At 40.3% G+C, this 16,344-nt stretch overlaps 1 protein-coding gene across 1 annotated transcript in view; it reads right to left on the reverse strand.

Moving 5' to 3' along the window:
• Nucleotides 1-13,849: 13,849 nt before the first annotated feature.
• LOC126457951 (eukaryotic translation initiation factor 3 subunit B) overlaps nucleotides 13,850-16,344 on the reverse strand; it is a 68,741-nt gene continuing 66,246 nt past the window's right edge. The window contains exons 11-13 of the mRNA XM_050094683.1: nucleotides 15,500-15,703; nucleotides 15,299-15,407; nucleotides 13,850-14,388 (exon numbers count right to left, since the gene is read on the reverse strand). Of these exons, the coding sequence (XP_049950640.1) occupies nucleotides 14,294-14,388; nucleotides 15,299-15,407; nucleotides 15,500-15,703 (408 nt within the window). The 3' untranslated portion in view covers nucleotides 13,850-14,293. The remainder of the gene's footprint in view (nucleotides 14,389-15,298; nucleotides 15,408-15,499; nucleotides 15,704-16,344) is intronic.

A 16,344-nucleotide genomic window follows, 5' to 3' on the forward strand; every position in this document is an offset into this window, starting at 1 on the left:
AGTATGAGCCACATTTCAGGTTTTTGCAACGAAGAACTTCTGATGAACAGATCTACAGTGTACTTCAGTTCAGTCCTCTTCATTGCACGTAGAGGAGACCGAACACTTTGTTAATTATAGTCTAATACTTTGTGTACTTGCCAAAGATACGAGGTGGCTAAATACAAACTAATATGGATTTTGAGTATTGTAGTATCTTGATTCTAACGCTCGTTCTTCAGGGCATCGTCAATATTGAGAGAGTTACATCCAACAGTGTCTCCATTGCACTCAGGAGAACCTGGAGGATCTAATGACAGACATAAATATACAGAAACAAGACCAATTCAGCTAACTTCCAATAGATAATTTTTGTGATTGAAATACATTTACCTCATATTCATGTTGTAAGACATGCTGCAGACAAATCCTGCGCATTAACTTGTTCTTTCTTTGTGCTATTAATTAATATTTTGTTTAACCTAGTTGTATCTGATACAAAATAATTTATGATAATTTTACATATTTGGTTGTACATATCTTTCGCAAATTGTTCGTTCATCCAGTTGATTGTAAAATGAGGACTGTTATGTAGATCTGCCACAAAGAGTTTTGTTCAACTTTCAGTTGTACAAATCGTTTTGGGGGTTGTTAAAATGTAACAGTACTTGAAACTAATTTCAACATGTCAATTTTAACCATAAACAATAATTTCTGACAGGTGTATAGAAATATGTACTTGTGGAAAAGTTATGAAGAAAATAATTATGGAATCTTAATTACACTAATGTGTAAAAGTCCATTAATTGGTAGGAACATTTTATGATATGAATCTTCTGTAATTGGTAAATATAACAAGTGTATAGTTAACATTTGATACCTAAGCGTTTATATACGATACAAATTATATAGAGATTGGAATACACTCATGTGTTTAATATGCAAGAGCCAAGGTAATCATTTGTTTTAGGATGAGAGTTTTAATTGTTATTTAATCAAAGAATGTTTCTAAACAATGCCGAGGATTGTTCAGGATTGTCAAGAAAGTATAAATATTTACAGCCATATTGGCATTGTAAGTCAGTCTGGTTTTGGTTTTTGAGCAGTGAGCAATGTGGCTACTCCTTTTGTATTGTAAGTAATGTTTGCCTTTGTAATAATACTTTAATTTTGTTTTGAAAGTAATGAATATATTAAAACATAAGACAAAATTGATTTTTAATTGTAACTTTTCTGAAGTTAAAATTTTTTACTGTTACTGAGAACTTAGGACTCCAGCTGCGACAGATCTGCAGAAAGGATGAGTACACAAAAACCTCAGAATAAATGTTTAACCTAAGAATAGTTACATTTTATAGTTACATTACAGTGTTCAAAGCGGTTATTATAAGTTCTTGGATTGGCTTTGCTTTGTTCCTTTAGAACACCTACGTCATTCCCAGTTGCAGTGAAAGTGGTATCATCAGCATACAGAACAGATTTGTGTAGCATGTATAGTCATTAATGTAATTATAAACAATAAGGGTCCCAGTAAGGAACTTTGATGCACACCTCATGAAACACCAAGGACTCCAAAATTTACCTTCAACTTTGTGTTGTCAAGATACGATTCCATAAAGGTGAGTCCTGTCAGTCAGTAGGTCATCATCAGATAATGTTGCTTCAAAGACACTTGAGTATTGTTGAAACCAGATTTTCAACAGCTTTCAGCATAGACGAATTTTTCCTGGAGCCATATTGAGTGTTTTCCAGTGGTCCACTGCAGGTGTAATGTTCGTAAATTTGTTGGTACATGCAATATTCAACTATTGTCGAAAGTATTGTTATAAGAGAAATAGAATGGTAGTAGTTGTGAATCTTCAGGTTTTGGCGGCACGAAGACTGTTCCATTAAGTTTCGGGTGTGCAGCCGCAAGAAATCTTCTAATATTTCGGCTGTATAATGTTCAGCCATCTTCAGAGTGAGCCCCAAGACTGCCGCTACAGTGCTCGCTTCATCTCTTTATACTGTTGTACCGCACGACTGCGCATGCGGCCACAGATGCAAATGCGCCAGAGACATTGGTCGGTGGCAGAGACGTGCATAATGCGCGAGTTGCATCTATGACTCCGCAGTTGATCTTTGTTGGCATATCGATATATCATTGTGAGTTGCACTGTGACGACGTCTTTGCGAGTTTATTACAGCAAGTGCCAGATTCCAGGATTTGTCAAGATTGAAACCACTATCTCTATTAATTAAGTTCGTTGTCAAGCAAATTTCAATTGCCTCCTTTACTATCGAGTCCCAAAAGGACGATGTAGTTGCCAAAATTTCGATGTTGTCATACAACATACTGTGACCATTATCAATACAGTGCTCTGCCACTGCCGACTTGTTAGGTTGTAAAAGTCGTGTGTACCTCTGGTGTTCTGTACATCTTTCTTGGATAGTATGAGTTGTTTGTCCGATGTAAGAAATGCCACATTCACATGGAATTTTGTAAACTACAGATTTTCGGAGCAGCAAATCATCTTTGACGGAGCCCACGAGTGCAGTTGTCTTAGGTGGAGGACGAAAAATCACTTTTACTTTGTGTGCCGAGAATGCGTCCTATTTTTGATGAGAGGCTACCCACATATGGCAGGAAGGCCATCGATTTAAAGGTTGCTTCATTTTCTTCTGCTTTCTTTGTGGCCTCTTTCGGTTTCATTTTCAGTGCCCTCTGTATTTGTTGCGGAGAGTACCCGTTGTCTTCAAACACTCTTTGTAAGTGGGAAATTTGATCTTGCAGACTGCTTTCGTCAGAAATAATATGCGCTCTGTGAGTCAAAGTTCGGAGAAAACTCATTGCCTGGGCAGGATGGTGGCAGCTATTTGCACGTAAATACAGATCGGTGTGTGTCGGCTTCCTATACACTTTATGTCCCAAGTGCCATCACCTCTGCGCTGAACCAAAACATCCAAGAATGAAAGGCATCCCTCCTTTTCAATTTCCATTAAGAACTTTATTTGATCGTGGAGGGAGTTCAGATGTCTTAAGAAGTCTTGCAAGTTGTCTTCACCATGATATCATCAACATACCTCCAGAATACCGTGGGTTTCAAGCGCCTTCTCCTCGAAGTCCTCCATAAATAAATTGGCCACCAGAGGGGATAAGGGACTACCCATGGCGACTCCGTCCGTCTGTTCAAAAAATTCATTGTTGAGGCCTCTTGTGGGAAAATGTACTCACCACATAAGAAACTCGGCTGACTTCATTAGTAAACTGAAACCCATCTGATATATTAGTTAGTTTTGATGTGGTGGCTTTATTTACAAAGGTTCCCCTTCCAGAATCTCTACAACTTATTGAAAGAAGTTTTGACAAAGAGATTTCAGCTTTATTTAAACATGTTCTGACCTCCACATATTTCTTATTTAACAACGAGTTTTTTGAACAGACGGACAGAGTTGTCATGGGTAGTCCCTTATCCCGACTGGTGGCCAATTTATTTATGGAGGACTTCGAGGAGAAGCCGCCTGAATCTGCTGACTTGAAACCCATGGTATTCTGGAGGTATGTTGATGATATCTTTGTAGTTTGGCCCCATGGTGAAGACAACTTACAAGACTTCTTAAGACATCTGAACTCCCTCCACAATCAAATAAAGTTCACAATGGAAATTGAAAAGGAGGGATGCCTTCCATTCTTGGATGTTTTGGTTCGGCACAGAGAGGATGGCACTTTGGGACATGAAGTGTATAGGAAGCCGACGCACACCGATCTGTATTTACGTGCAAATAGCTGCCACCATCCTGCCCAGACAATGAGTGTTCTCCGAGCTTTGACTCACAGAGCACATATTATTTCTGACGAAAGCAGTCTGCAAGATCAACTTTCCCACTTACAAAGAGTGTTTGAAGACAATGGGTACTCTCCACAACAAATCCAGAGGGCACTGAAAATGAAACCGAAAGAGGCAACAAAGAAAGCAGAAGAAAATGAAGAAACCTTTAAATCAATGGCCTTCCTGCCATATGTGGGTAGCCTCTCATCAAAAATAGGACGCATTCTCGGCAGATACAAAGTAAAAGTAATTTTTCGTCGTCCACCTAAGGCAGCTGCACTCGCGGGCTCCGTCAAAGATGATTTGCTGCTCCAAAAATCTGGAGTTTACAAAATTCCATGTGAATGTGGCATTTCTTACATCGGACAAACAACTCATACTGTCCAAGAAAGATGTACAGAACGCCAGAGGTACACACGACTTTTACAACCCAACAAGTCGGCAGTGGCAGAGCACTGTATTGATAATGGTCACAGTATGTTGTATGACAATGTCGAAACTTTGGCAACTACATCGTCCTTTTGGGACTTGATAATAAAGGAGGCAATTGAAATTCGCTTGACGACGAACTTAATTAATAGAGATAGTGGTTTCAATCTTGACAAATCCTGGAATCTGGCACTTGCTGTAATAAACTCGCAAAGACGTCGTCACAGTGCAGCTCACAATGATATATCGATATGCCAACAAAGATCAACTGCGGAGTCATAGATGCAACTCTTGCATTATGCACGTCTTTGCCGCCGACCAATGTCTCTAGCGCATTTGCATCTGTGGCCGCATGCGCAGTCGCGCGGCACAACAGTATAAAGGGACAAAGAGAGCACTGGAGCGGCAGTCTTGCGGCTCACTCTGAAGATGGCTGAACATTATACAGCCGAAATATTAGAAGAAGAAGAAGAAGAAGAAGAAGAAGAAGAAGAAGAAGGTGATTTCTTGTGGCTGCACACCCGAAACTTAATGGAACAGAATGGTAGTTGTCAACACAAGACTTGTCTCCTTCGTTTATGTATAGGGATAACTGCTGTTATCTTTAAGCAGGTTGGAAAAGAACAACTCCTAAAAGTCTCGTTTGTTAACACACAAAGTGGTTGTAGTGTATGTCCACAATCTTTTTAATAACAAAATTTGATAGACCAAACGAGTCTTCCGAGTGAGTTGCTGAATTTTGCTATAGCTACTGCGACATCAGTGACAGCAATTTGTGTCCACTTCACTCTAACTGTTGCAGGTTTGCTGTGCGATATGAATGAGGGAACTGGCATCTTGGTTTGCTTGGTAACAGATACTTGTCTACAATTATATTTTCTCTTGGGTGATAATATAAATATTTGATTCTGTTAACTTGTTGCAAATATAGGCGTGAATTAGTTAGATGACATGTATTCAGTTCGGGTTGATCTTTCATCAAAACAGAGAATCCGAGAAGCTCTTGAAATCTGTTCTTTGTCAAAACATCCACAATGGAAGTAGGTCCCCAAGGATACAACCAGAGATGTTCCTTGGCAAGTTTTGCCAGACCGGGATTCGAACTCTGCTTAGTAGGCAGATGTGCTGACCACTATGCCATCCAAACAAAGTAGTCACCACAACTGCATGGACCACTGTAGCATGCCTTCCATCAGACCCAAATTCTCAACTTATACCACACACTACTGATGTAGTGCCCCTGCTCATTAGCCTCATTACTCGCAGCATCTCAAAGAGTTTGATGTGCATCTGCACAGATTTTTTCTAATGGATGGAAATGAAATGGGAGACTACATGAAGCAGTGGCCATCAATTTAAAAGACCACTTTCTTTTCTATTGAGACACCAAGATGAGATATTCAAAGGGCTGACACGGTACCACTACATATTCCAAAATTTCGTCATTAACGTTACAAATCATCAATGCCATGAGTTGTGAAAGAGATGGAATTCATTAATGGGCTGCAGACAAATAACTTCACCTTGGAATCTGATCATAGGAGAAAACCCTAATTTCCAGGTAAGTGTTACAAGGAAGCAAAAGTACCCAAAAGGGTGAAGAAAATTGAAGATATTAGAAAATGTGTAGATTTGTTTCTGGTAGTGAAAGTGTGTCATCTTTCTGGAATAAAACATTAACTTGGCCTATTGCAGATGTGGGTGGGTGGGTGGGTGGGTGGGGTGGGGGGTGGGGGGGGGGGGGGGGGGGGGGGGGGGGGGGGGAACTTTGCAGGCCTACAGTAAACCTTCAATACAATTTGTTTTTGTACCTCACGAAATTTTTATCCACACACACACACACACACACACACACACACACACACACACACACACACACACTGATTGCGAAAACAACTTGAACCCACAGCATAAAAATATGTTTTACAATACAAACGGCATAGCAGGATGATGTGAGATATTGTTAATATACTTTTGGAGTGCTACTTAATCTTCAATTTAAGTTTCACCACATTCTAACATGCCATGTGTAAATTGTATTTCTTTTCCTTCTTAAAATTAGGTCAATGTGACTTAGGTTGTCTTTGCAATATGTGATTCATATGTAGTCTCACCTGTAATATATCATGGAGATATCTAACTTTGTATTCGAGCAACTCATTAAAATCTTTCAGCTTGTAGAAAACGGCCTGATCTCTGTACATCCGCTTTTTAATAGATAATGACATGACATCTTCAGGTGTATTTATATGTCTTACTTGGAAATCTATTTTGGTGTAAACACTACATGCTTTTTTTCCCCTCCCACTGTTCACACTATAAGCAAGAAAGGAGGTTCAGCATAGCCGACTTCAATTTTTCGTACCCTCTGTAAGATTTATGATGACTATCTGGAAGCCACATGATCATCTGGTATCGTAGAGGAGTTTGAAGATGGTATAATGTAACACTGAGATCAGTTGCAAATAAAATAAAACCTATTTAAACAGCTGAAGGTGTTATCACTATTACATCAACAACTGCCACAGTGACTATATGAGGTTGAATCAAAAAGTGAGTTACGCTTCCAAGTTATGGTCATTTATTAAACCACATACACACAGGCAACACGGCTATGACAACATACAATGTAACACTTTCCTACATAGTCCCTGAGAGACAGTAAACATTTTTTGGAATGGGTAACCAACTGAATGAGTAGAAATCACCTTGTTTCGTAATCATCATCCACTGAGATCCTTTTGCATCTTGCCAGACATACGATAATCACATGGTGCTAGGTCTGGACTGTACACCACATACCTCCAACTCAAATTGCACAGCAGTTCTGATGTTTGATGGACCGAGTGTGGTGTTGTGTTATCATTCAACAAAATCACACCCGCACTCTATTTTCCCTGCCACTTTTCTTTAACTGCTTTACACAACGGGTGCAGGATTACTCCCTGCTGTCATAAAAGCATTGGAAGAGTATAGAACGCAGTGGCCCCATTTACGGCATGTTATCTTTGCCTTCTGCTAGCTATCTTTGGCAGCAGTTATTGTCTGTGGTGCAGAAATACAAACATTTCAGTTCTGCTGTTAGTGTGAGAATTATGACTGTGTTCAAGCTTTTTTGTACGATTTACCGTTTAAAATGTCAAGATATAGTGGTAAAGTGTTTAAGAAAGTGGCTAAAGCTTGCCATTTACATGTGGATAAACAGTTTCTACAAGTGAGTCCACATAATTCAGCGGAAGATAATTGTGAAGCTAAGACAACGAGCAGTTCACAGAGGAAACTTGGAACTGGTGTAGAGTTTGTCCAGTAGTGGTTTTAGGAATGGTAACTGTGGCAATAAATCTTTAAGATTATATGACAGGAATGACAGATGATATTGTGTGCAATATGCACTTATTTTGTGACAGCTGTCAAACGGACATTCAATTCAACACATCAATTGCTAAGAATTGGGCATATGAAGCCAATGTAAGATTCTGCTATGGGATGAGATGTGTTGGTGTTGGAAGGGAAGGTAGCTATTTGTTTTGTGCAATAATGAATATGCCATCTCCATCTGCCTTATACTCAAGATTAAACAATTATCTTCTGAACACCTTGGAAACAGAATGCAACAGCAGTTTGTCAGAAGCACTGAAAGTGGCAGTTTTACTTAACAAAGACCTTCAGACAGAAGCAAACGACCCTTGTAAACGACCCTTTGCCTTCTACAGATCTGTGTGTTTCATCAGTTATAAATATTGACACAGGCAAAGCTTTGGATTTGCAGGTGACATCCAAATATTGCTCTGTTTGTGCACAGAGGAAAATGTTAGATAATAAGGAAGAAGAGTGACAATGGAAAATAAAACACAAAGTAAAATTATGATTATGATGGTTCTGGTAGTGGCATGCAGCCAGCAGGAATGAAATTAATATTCCATCGGAGCGAAATGAGGCTTGGAGTTAAGATATGTGAAATATATTGGTGATGGAGATTCTAGTGCTTTCAAATCTGTTGTAGGAAACAAGCCCTATAGAAATGTATGCAACATTGAAAAGCTAGAGTGTGTGGGGCACATTCTGAAGAGGATGGGTGGGAGACTTGTGAAACAAACAAGAACAAAAAGGTTTAAAATTCAAAGATGGAAAGCCACTGGGTGGGCCACAATGTCTGACTGACAAAGAGAAGCACAGTTTGCAAATATATTATGGCAAAGCAATAAGGTAAAACACTGGAGATTTGAAGGCAATGTGGGCAATATTTTTTCACAAGTTGTCAACTATTCAGAAGCCAGTACACGAATTGCGTGATATATCGTGGTGCAAAAATAAGCAGGAAACAAAACATATTCACATAAACACAGTATTCCTGAAGCAGTCTTAAAACACCATAAAGCCAACATCCCAGTTTCTAGCTCATCCAGAATCGTTAAAGAAACGTACTTATGGTGGAACACAAAACCCAAATGAGAGCTTCAACAGTCTCATTTGGAAGAGATGCCCCAAAACAACATTTAGCTCATCTACTGTTGTTAAAATTGCCATATAATATGGATGTCGTGTTTAATCATGGTAACATTGGAAGAATAAAGACCTTTACTGGACTAGGATTCGTTGCAGGTTGCTTCACCGAGAAGCTATTGAAGAAGATAGATACCGTGTGTGTTGCACGTCTGAACTGTCGGAAGGATATAGCCAAAAGGGCATGCCAGAAACATCAGATAAAGAGGAAACAGGTACATGAAGAGCAAGAAGACAATGTATGGTTATGGTCAACATTAAGATACTAGTTCATGGTGTAAATCTTTTATGTGCATTTCCTGAAACTTTCATTTTTCAGTGTATAAGGAACATTTTCCACTGAACCACTGCAGACAGAAAAGTGAAATTTTCTGCAGACTTTGTTCATAGTATAACACAACTTTCTGTAGTACATTTTTTTAAAAGTATTTCTGAAAAAAATATTTACTTTTCTGTGAAATTGCTTTGTTTCATAGGCGTAATTTTTTTAAAATTAATTGCAAAGAGCTCTAAAATCGATATTAAAAATCAGTTCCACACGTCTGCTTATGAATTACCTACCACAATATGAAAGTTTTAAGTAAAGTAATTTTTGTGAAAATGTTCCTTACATGATAGCATGTGTTGCGAAAATTTCCATCAATGCCATTATCAAATTTTTTGAGAAAAAAATTTGAAAAAATTCGAGTGTAGCCAATAACATAATTACCTCACATGTAAGATTTGATTCTATTATCTTTCAAACACCAAAAAACTGTGTTAGATTATGTAAACATGTCCATTTTCTTCTACGTCCCCTCTTAAGCCCAACTGATGGAAGGAAAGACAGCTAAAAACAGGGACTTCGAGAAAGGACCATAAAATACGCCACTGAGAAATGGAGGGCTCGAACTGAAGATTAAATGTCCTTCCTCATATTGCTACAATGGATAAAAAGTAAAACATGGTCAACAGCCTGTGCGTCATTTATCAAAAGCCGGTAATTCAGATGGTAAAAATAAATGAGAATGTATGTGGTTAAAAAAGAACATTCTGTCAGGAAAAGGTGAACTGTCAGAGGTTGAGGGCAATGAGCACATAGTGGTGGGGAGCTTCATTTAACAAAATGATGATGGCCGAAAGGACAGTGCTCAATTCATAACCTGGCTAAAATGATCTCGCGGAGAGAGCTTGTTTCCATGAAGGGAGGACCAGTGCTGATGCCAAAGTGACACCATGTACTGACACATGGGAACACAGAGATCATTGGAAGGAGTGAAAGAACTAGTGGGCCGAGGTACGAGGACTGCAACCTTGGCAGCAGCAGCCTCGTTGCCCATCAGATCGATGTGGCCAGGAACTCACATAAACATCACAGTGGCTCCACCAAGAGTGAGCAAGTGACACCTTTCCTGTACCCATTGCACTACGGGATGGACGGTGCTCAGCACAAGGAGGCTTTGAAGGTCACAGAGAGAGCTGGAGCAGATGATGCAATTGAAAGGCCTGTGTCACCTGATGTACTACGCAGCCTGAAACAGGGCAGAGCTCTGATGTAAATACTGTGCAGTGGTCCGGAAGCCAACACCGAAAAACGTTGGTCCCACTGATGAAGGTACACCCGACACCACGATCAGTCTCAGAGCCATCAGTATACACAAAGGTACTATCGCGAAGTTTTGTGCGATGGTTATGAAACTTACAGTGGTAGAGTGAGTCTGGAGTAGTGTCTTTAGGAAGCACTTTTCCACTGGGAAAGTTGCAGGGAGCGTGAAGTTAATCTGCCAGAGCAAGAGCCGAAAGTGAGCTCCAGGAGGTAACAGAAGAGGGACGCACCCCATACTGACGATCAAAGGAGTCACCGAAGAAGAACGCATAGGATGGGTGGCCAGGCGTGGCAGACAAATGCCACGCTTATCTGCTGAGGAGAAAGTCAAGGCAGTTTGACAGCGGTAGTCTGGCAGCTTCGGCATACACACTCAACCAGGCTAGCGTTATCAGGTACCAGTGGCCAAACAGGTGCCACGACGGTGGATAGTACTGAGATGGCGTAGGAGGGATGGACATGCAGATGCATTAACGAAACACTTGCAGTCTAATTTCAAACGGACAATGGACTGATACAAACCGAGAAGGGTGGTCCGATCCACTCCCTAGGAAGTACCACTGAGGACAAGTAGGAAACTGACGGACCACGTACAGCAGGCAGCCAGGTAAGACACGTGGGAGGACCAAGAAAGGAATTTCGTAGTTTCAATGAACGAAAAGCAACAGGCCGCAGATGTAAAGGTGGTGGAAGAAACCAACTGCGCCACCAGAAATTCAAACAGTTTTGTCAGTGTAAAAGTGAGAGCCATTGTTGATGCTCCATGAGTAAAGATGATCAAGACATCACTGAAGACTCTGCTCAAGGAGACAAGTCCGTGGAGAACTGCAATAGATCGCAAAATCGTCAACAAAGAGGGAGTCAGAGATGCCCAGAGACAGGCCATTATAGGGTTAGTGGCAATAGCAAAGAGGATGACACTCAGGATGAAACACTGAGGCACACAGTTTTCCTGGATAAATATGTCCGACAAGGCAGAACCCATACGTACCTTGAAAACTCATTCTTTTAACAATTCCTGAAGGAAAAGGGACATACAACCAAGGAAGCCCCACATGTAGAGAGCATGGAGGATACCAGTCCTCCAGCAGGTGTAATAGGCTTTCTCCAAATCGAAAAGCATGGCCAGTCTGATATTTTCACAGAAAACCATACATTAAATGGATTGACAAAGTGAAAAGATAGTCAACCACAGCATGCTCGAAATCCACACTGTGCAGTGGTTAGTAAATTGCAAGACTCGAGCCACCATACGAGCCGGGTGTGAATCATAGCACCTTGCAAACACAGCTGGAGAGAGAAATGGGGTGATTGTTAGAAGGAAGGTGTTTGTCCTTGCCAGGTTTAGGCACAGGACTGACAGTGGCTTCGTGCCAGCATCTGAAAAATGTGCCCTCTGCCCAGATGCGATTGTACATATGAAGGAGAAATAGCTTGCCCGCAAGCTTGCAAAACCTGAATGTGAACATTGTCCAGTCCCGGGGTGGAGGATAGGGATAAAATGAGAGCATGATCTAGCTCCCGCATAATAAAGGTGGCATTGTAGCATTCACAATTCTGAGAAGTCTCCTCCACTCGCTTCTGAGGGATGAAGGCAGGGTGATTGCGGGTGGAGCTCAAAATCTTCACAAAATAGTGGCCCAAGGTGTTAGAGATAGTAGGGTCCACTATGATATCTGCGCCTGTCACGCTGGAAATTTGGGAACGGACCTTCGTCCCAGAGAGCCGTTTGAGGTTGGCCCATACTCCGGAGGAGGGAGTAGAACTGTTAAAACAACAAGTAAGGGAAATCCAGATAGCTGGTCATCGTAACTGGGGAAATGTTAATCTAAGGTCGCCATGGAGGATTAAAGACTGCTGTCAGCTTGGAAAGCTGCCACTTGGGTGTTTATGTAGGCGGGGTAAGTCAGCAGTCTGATAACACATGGGAAATGGTTGCTCAAGTACGTGTCACGGAGAACAGACTACTCGAAATGATGGGCAAGCTGGGAAGTGTAGGAGAGGACCAAATGGAAATAGATATGAGTGGAGTGTGGAAGGAACATGGATGCTCCCGTGTTAAGGCAGATGAGATTAAGGTTACTGAGGAGGTAAGCCAAGACGGCATCTCTGACGGGTTCTGGGTGAGCCCCAGAGGGGATGGTGTGCATTAAAGTCACCGAGCAGCAGAAATGGGTGAGGGAGTTGTGCAGTAAACTATGGGAAATCTGCCCTGGAGACACTGAATGACAGAGGGATGTAAATGGTACAAAAGGGGAAAGGTCAAGCGAGGAAGATAAATGGGGACTACAACAGCTTGAAGCCCAGTAGTCACGCAGATGTGCTATTATCGTCATCCCGGATGAACAGCATGACTCCCCCACGAGATGGAGTAAAGTCAAAGGGGACCAGGAAAAAAAATGCGAGAGATCAAAATGGTCGTAAGGACGCAGTTTGTTTCCTGGAGGCAGAGAACAAGCGGATGCTGCGATTCTAAGAGCAACTGTAAGTCCTCTGTGGGGTTGATGGCCGTGAACGTTCCATTGGACGAGAGCCATGGCAATGGAAGAGGAGAAAAAATGAACGAGTGTCTCAGTGCGGCTAACAAGTGCCTGCCAGCCTTTGAAGACTCACTGCTACAGGGCACAGGGGCTGGAGGATTCTGCTCCATGAGATCTACAAAGGTGTCAGCATTCTCCCCCTGTCGATCTTCAGAGTCTAGGGCAGCAAAACGGTTTGCGGTGCGCACCGGCGACATCGATGTCAGCCACAAAGGGTGTCATGTGGCGACACCATCTAAGAGGATCTCTTGAGTCAGCAAAGGAGAAAACCGTTTGCCTTCTTGGAGCCTTTCTGGTTGGCAGAGGAAGGATAGCAAAAGGGGAATGAAGAAAGGAAAAAACGAACAAAAAACCAGTGGAGAGACTGTTCTGATATCTGCTACTGAATATGCAGAACACATTTCCAAAATGTCCCAGACATGGTCCCCAAGGGAGGGGAAAAAGAATAGCAAGAGGACAGAAGGCAGCATGATGTGGCAAAGGCTGGGGCTCTGTAGTAACTGAGCATGAACCCACGAAAAAGCTAGAAAGTGGGCTGCCATCCAGTTATTTCTTTTCGAAGTACTTGGTGCGGTTCAGCTTACCTTATAAACATAACAGACTGGAGGAACTCAAGCTACACTGACTAATGTAAACAACATTGCCACAAAATTTTTGAAATAGCATAAATGAAAGTCAGTCATGCTAATTCGTTCACTGAGCACTGCCATCACCAAGAACATGGGGCAACAAGAAGCCCTCATTACCAACACAGAGTTCTTGGAACAACTAGCCAAAATCTATCACTTGATGGACATCTGATATCCAGTGACTCAACAGTCTATACTGAACTGTAAGTTTTGTGCTACAATAGTACTTACTAACGAAAAAGGGTTGAAATGATGTCACAAAGAATAAAATACTTCAGTAATTTTAAACACAGTTTTTACTATGTGGCACTGCTAGGCACTGTACAGTGTAATATGGTATACTCTTTTTGTGATTTTGCAAATGATTAGGAACACTTTTCTTATTTCCAGTTATTATTGCACAATCTGTACAGATGAAATGCAATTTCACAAAAAATACATTTATTTAATTGCTGGTATATTCTATATGGAACATGGTAGAGTTTGCCAAAATACAGTCTGAATGGTAATATTTTATAACAATGAACCGGTAAGCAACTCAGTATTAAAAGACCACAACACACAAATGAAATTGCTGACTTAAGCACAGACTGCCCTGGACAGTTTTTCATAAATGTCATTCTAGAAAAACAGAGTTCACAGTGATAGGAAGTCACACTCTCCCAACACTTCTCCACACAATACAGAGACATATTGAAGTTACATGTGGGGACCGCTCCCCACATTCACCAATACTTAACAGTATATCTACAAATACTGTATTCCTTTATGTCCACTGTCAGAGGTTTCCAAGAATGGCTTCTACTTCAGATCCTCACTTTAGTCCAACAATATCCTCTCTTCTTTGACAAAAAATTCTACTACTTCCTCTTCAAAGTTTCTTGGGTCTGAATCAAGTTCATCAGTATCAATATCTGCAAGAAAGAGAACAATGAGTAAATTTGAGATAAAACATAGGCACAAATTACATATTTTATGTTGCGACAGAATTGCAAAAGTATAAATAATGAAGGAAACAATAAGACTTAAAAAAGGGTACCATTTTCTAATAGACAAAACTAGAATAATATGAGCAAGGATGGGGGGAAAGGAAACACCGCTAACTTTTAGAGTCAGTCATTTTGTACATGTGCATGTGATGCCAGAAGGAACGATAAAACGAGAAATGCATGGAATTTCAAAGAATAAGATTTGAAGCACCAGAAAAATATAATTCAACAGGGACAATATAACCGCGCGCTGTGTGTGTGTGTGTGTGTGTGTGTGTGTGTGTGTGTGTACACAAGTTCTGTATTAGTTAGCTCTGAAGACGGGCACTGTCTAAAAGCATAGCAACATTTTTGATCTCTTATCTGTGTCTATCGACCACTCAACACCATATATCGTAAGTGGTTGCATTCATAACCACACTTGTCTCTCTAACTTTCCATTGTTCCATTAAAATTTTTGTAGCTATACCACAAAGATCATTGACAACAATGACTTTAATGCTTTCTTGTAAACACACAAGCAGCTGTACATAACAGAAACAAGTGCACCAGTTAACAATATATATGTGATTATAGCTAGTAGTGCTTACCTTTAAATATACATTAATGACAAATCATATATTTGGAAGAGATTCTGAAACGCTGACAGGAAGGACCAGCTAAGAAAGAGCAATAATATCTAAATTGCAACACCTGACATGGGAATCTCTCACACAATGTAATATGGTCAAGCATTGCTAATGGAAATGAAGAATGTAAAAATCACAATGATATTTGTGTTAAAGTAATGACGAGCCTGCTGATACAACAAAAAATGGGTAAAACAAACACTCACTGTTTCTGAGAGCCATACGCCTATCCTTTTGCTGCATCCATTGCTCAGTACATTTAGCTCTATACTCTGCAAATTCCTCCTTCAGTTTTGCTCGTTTCTCTATCAATTCCTGGAAGTTTAAATTGTTAATGTTTAAGCTGAAATAACAACAACAAACTGGGCTACCACAATAGTTACATGAATAATGAAATCAACAGTCACCTTTGATGCCTTCCACATACGTGTACGATCTTTTGATTCGAACTGAGAGCTATATTTTTTAAGATTCTTTTTTATTTCATTCTGTTGTTTCTGTGTCAACAAAGTTGGCAACCGAGGTCGCCATGTAAAGCAATAAAGCATATCCACAGGTGTCCGACTCAGTATTTTTCCTTGGAATGACCAGATCCAGTAAGCATTGTCTTCCTTAAATAAGAAAAATAGAAATGGCTTTATTTTCTCATATTCAAGCAGTATTTGTCAAATAAGCAATGAATAATTAAAAATACATGTCCCCAAGCATGTAAACTCTTCTACCACTTTAGATTTACCTAGATACATACATATTAAATTGTGAATCATAGTTACTTAATAATGCAGGGTTTTCAGTAATGAGTCTTCTAATGAAAAAAATTGTTTCTACAGTACAAAAAACATTTTTTACTTTTATCTGCACTGTGAATGTGAACCCCCCCCCCCCCCCCCCCTGCCTCGTCAACTAAGAAAATGCACTTAGCCATTACCAAATAAATACATGAAAAATATAGGCCATGTAATACTACAGCTTGCAGTCAAAATCAAGATAAAATCAAACTTTTTATATACAGCAACGAAGGAAATTAGAAAACACTAACACCCTTCTTGTTTTGGGTCAACAGCCAGAATAAACTTTTTGGAAGGAAACATCTCTCTCTTATAGAGTGTCATCTTCACATGTAACAAAACTCTGCAATTAGCTAATTTTAAAGTAACTGATCACTGATTTTGGTGTGCTTGGCAACTATGAATACTCCTTAATGATGTTAGACACTTTTATATCTGGGATAGAGGTGAAGTAACTATAATGC

The sequence above is a fragment of the Schistocerca serialis genome, chromosome 2 (genome assembly GCF_023864345.2).
Source record: "Schistocerca serialis cubense isolate TAMUIC-IGC-003099 chromosome 2, iqSchSeri2.2, whole genome shotgun sequence".
In the NCBI taxonomy this organism is placed as follows: Eukaryota; Metazoa; Arthropoda; class Insecta; order Orthoptera; family Acrididae; genus Schistocerca; species Schistocerca serialis.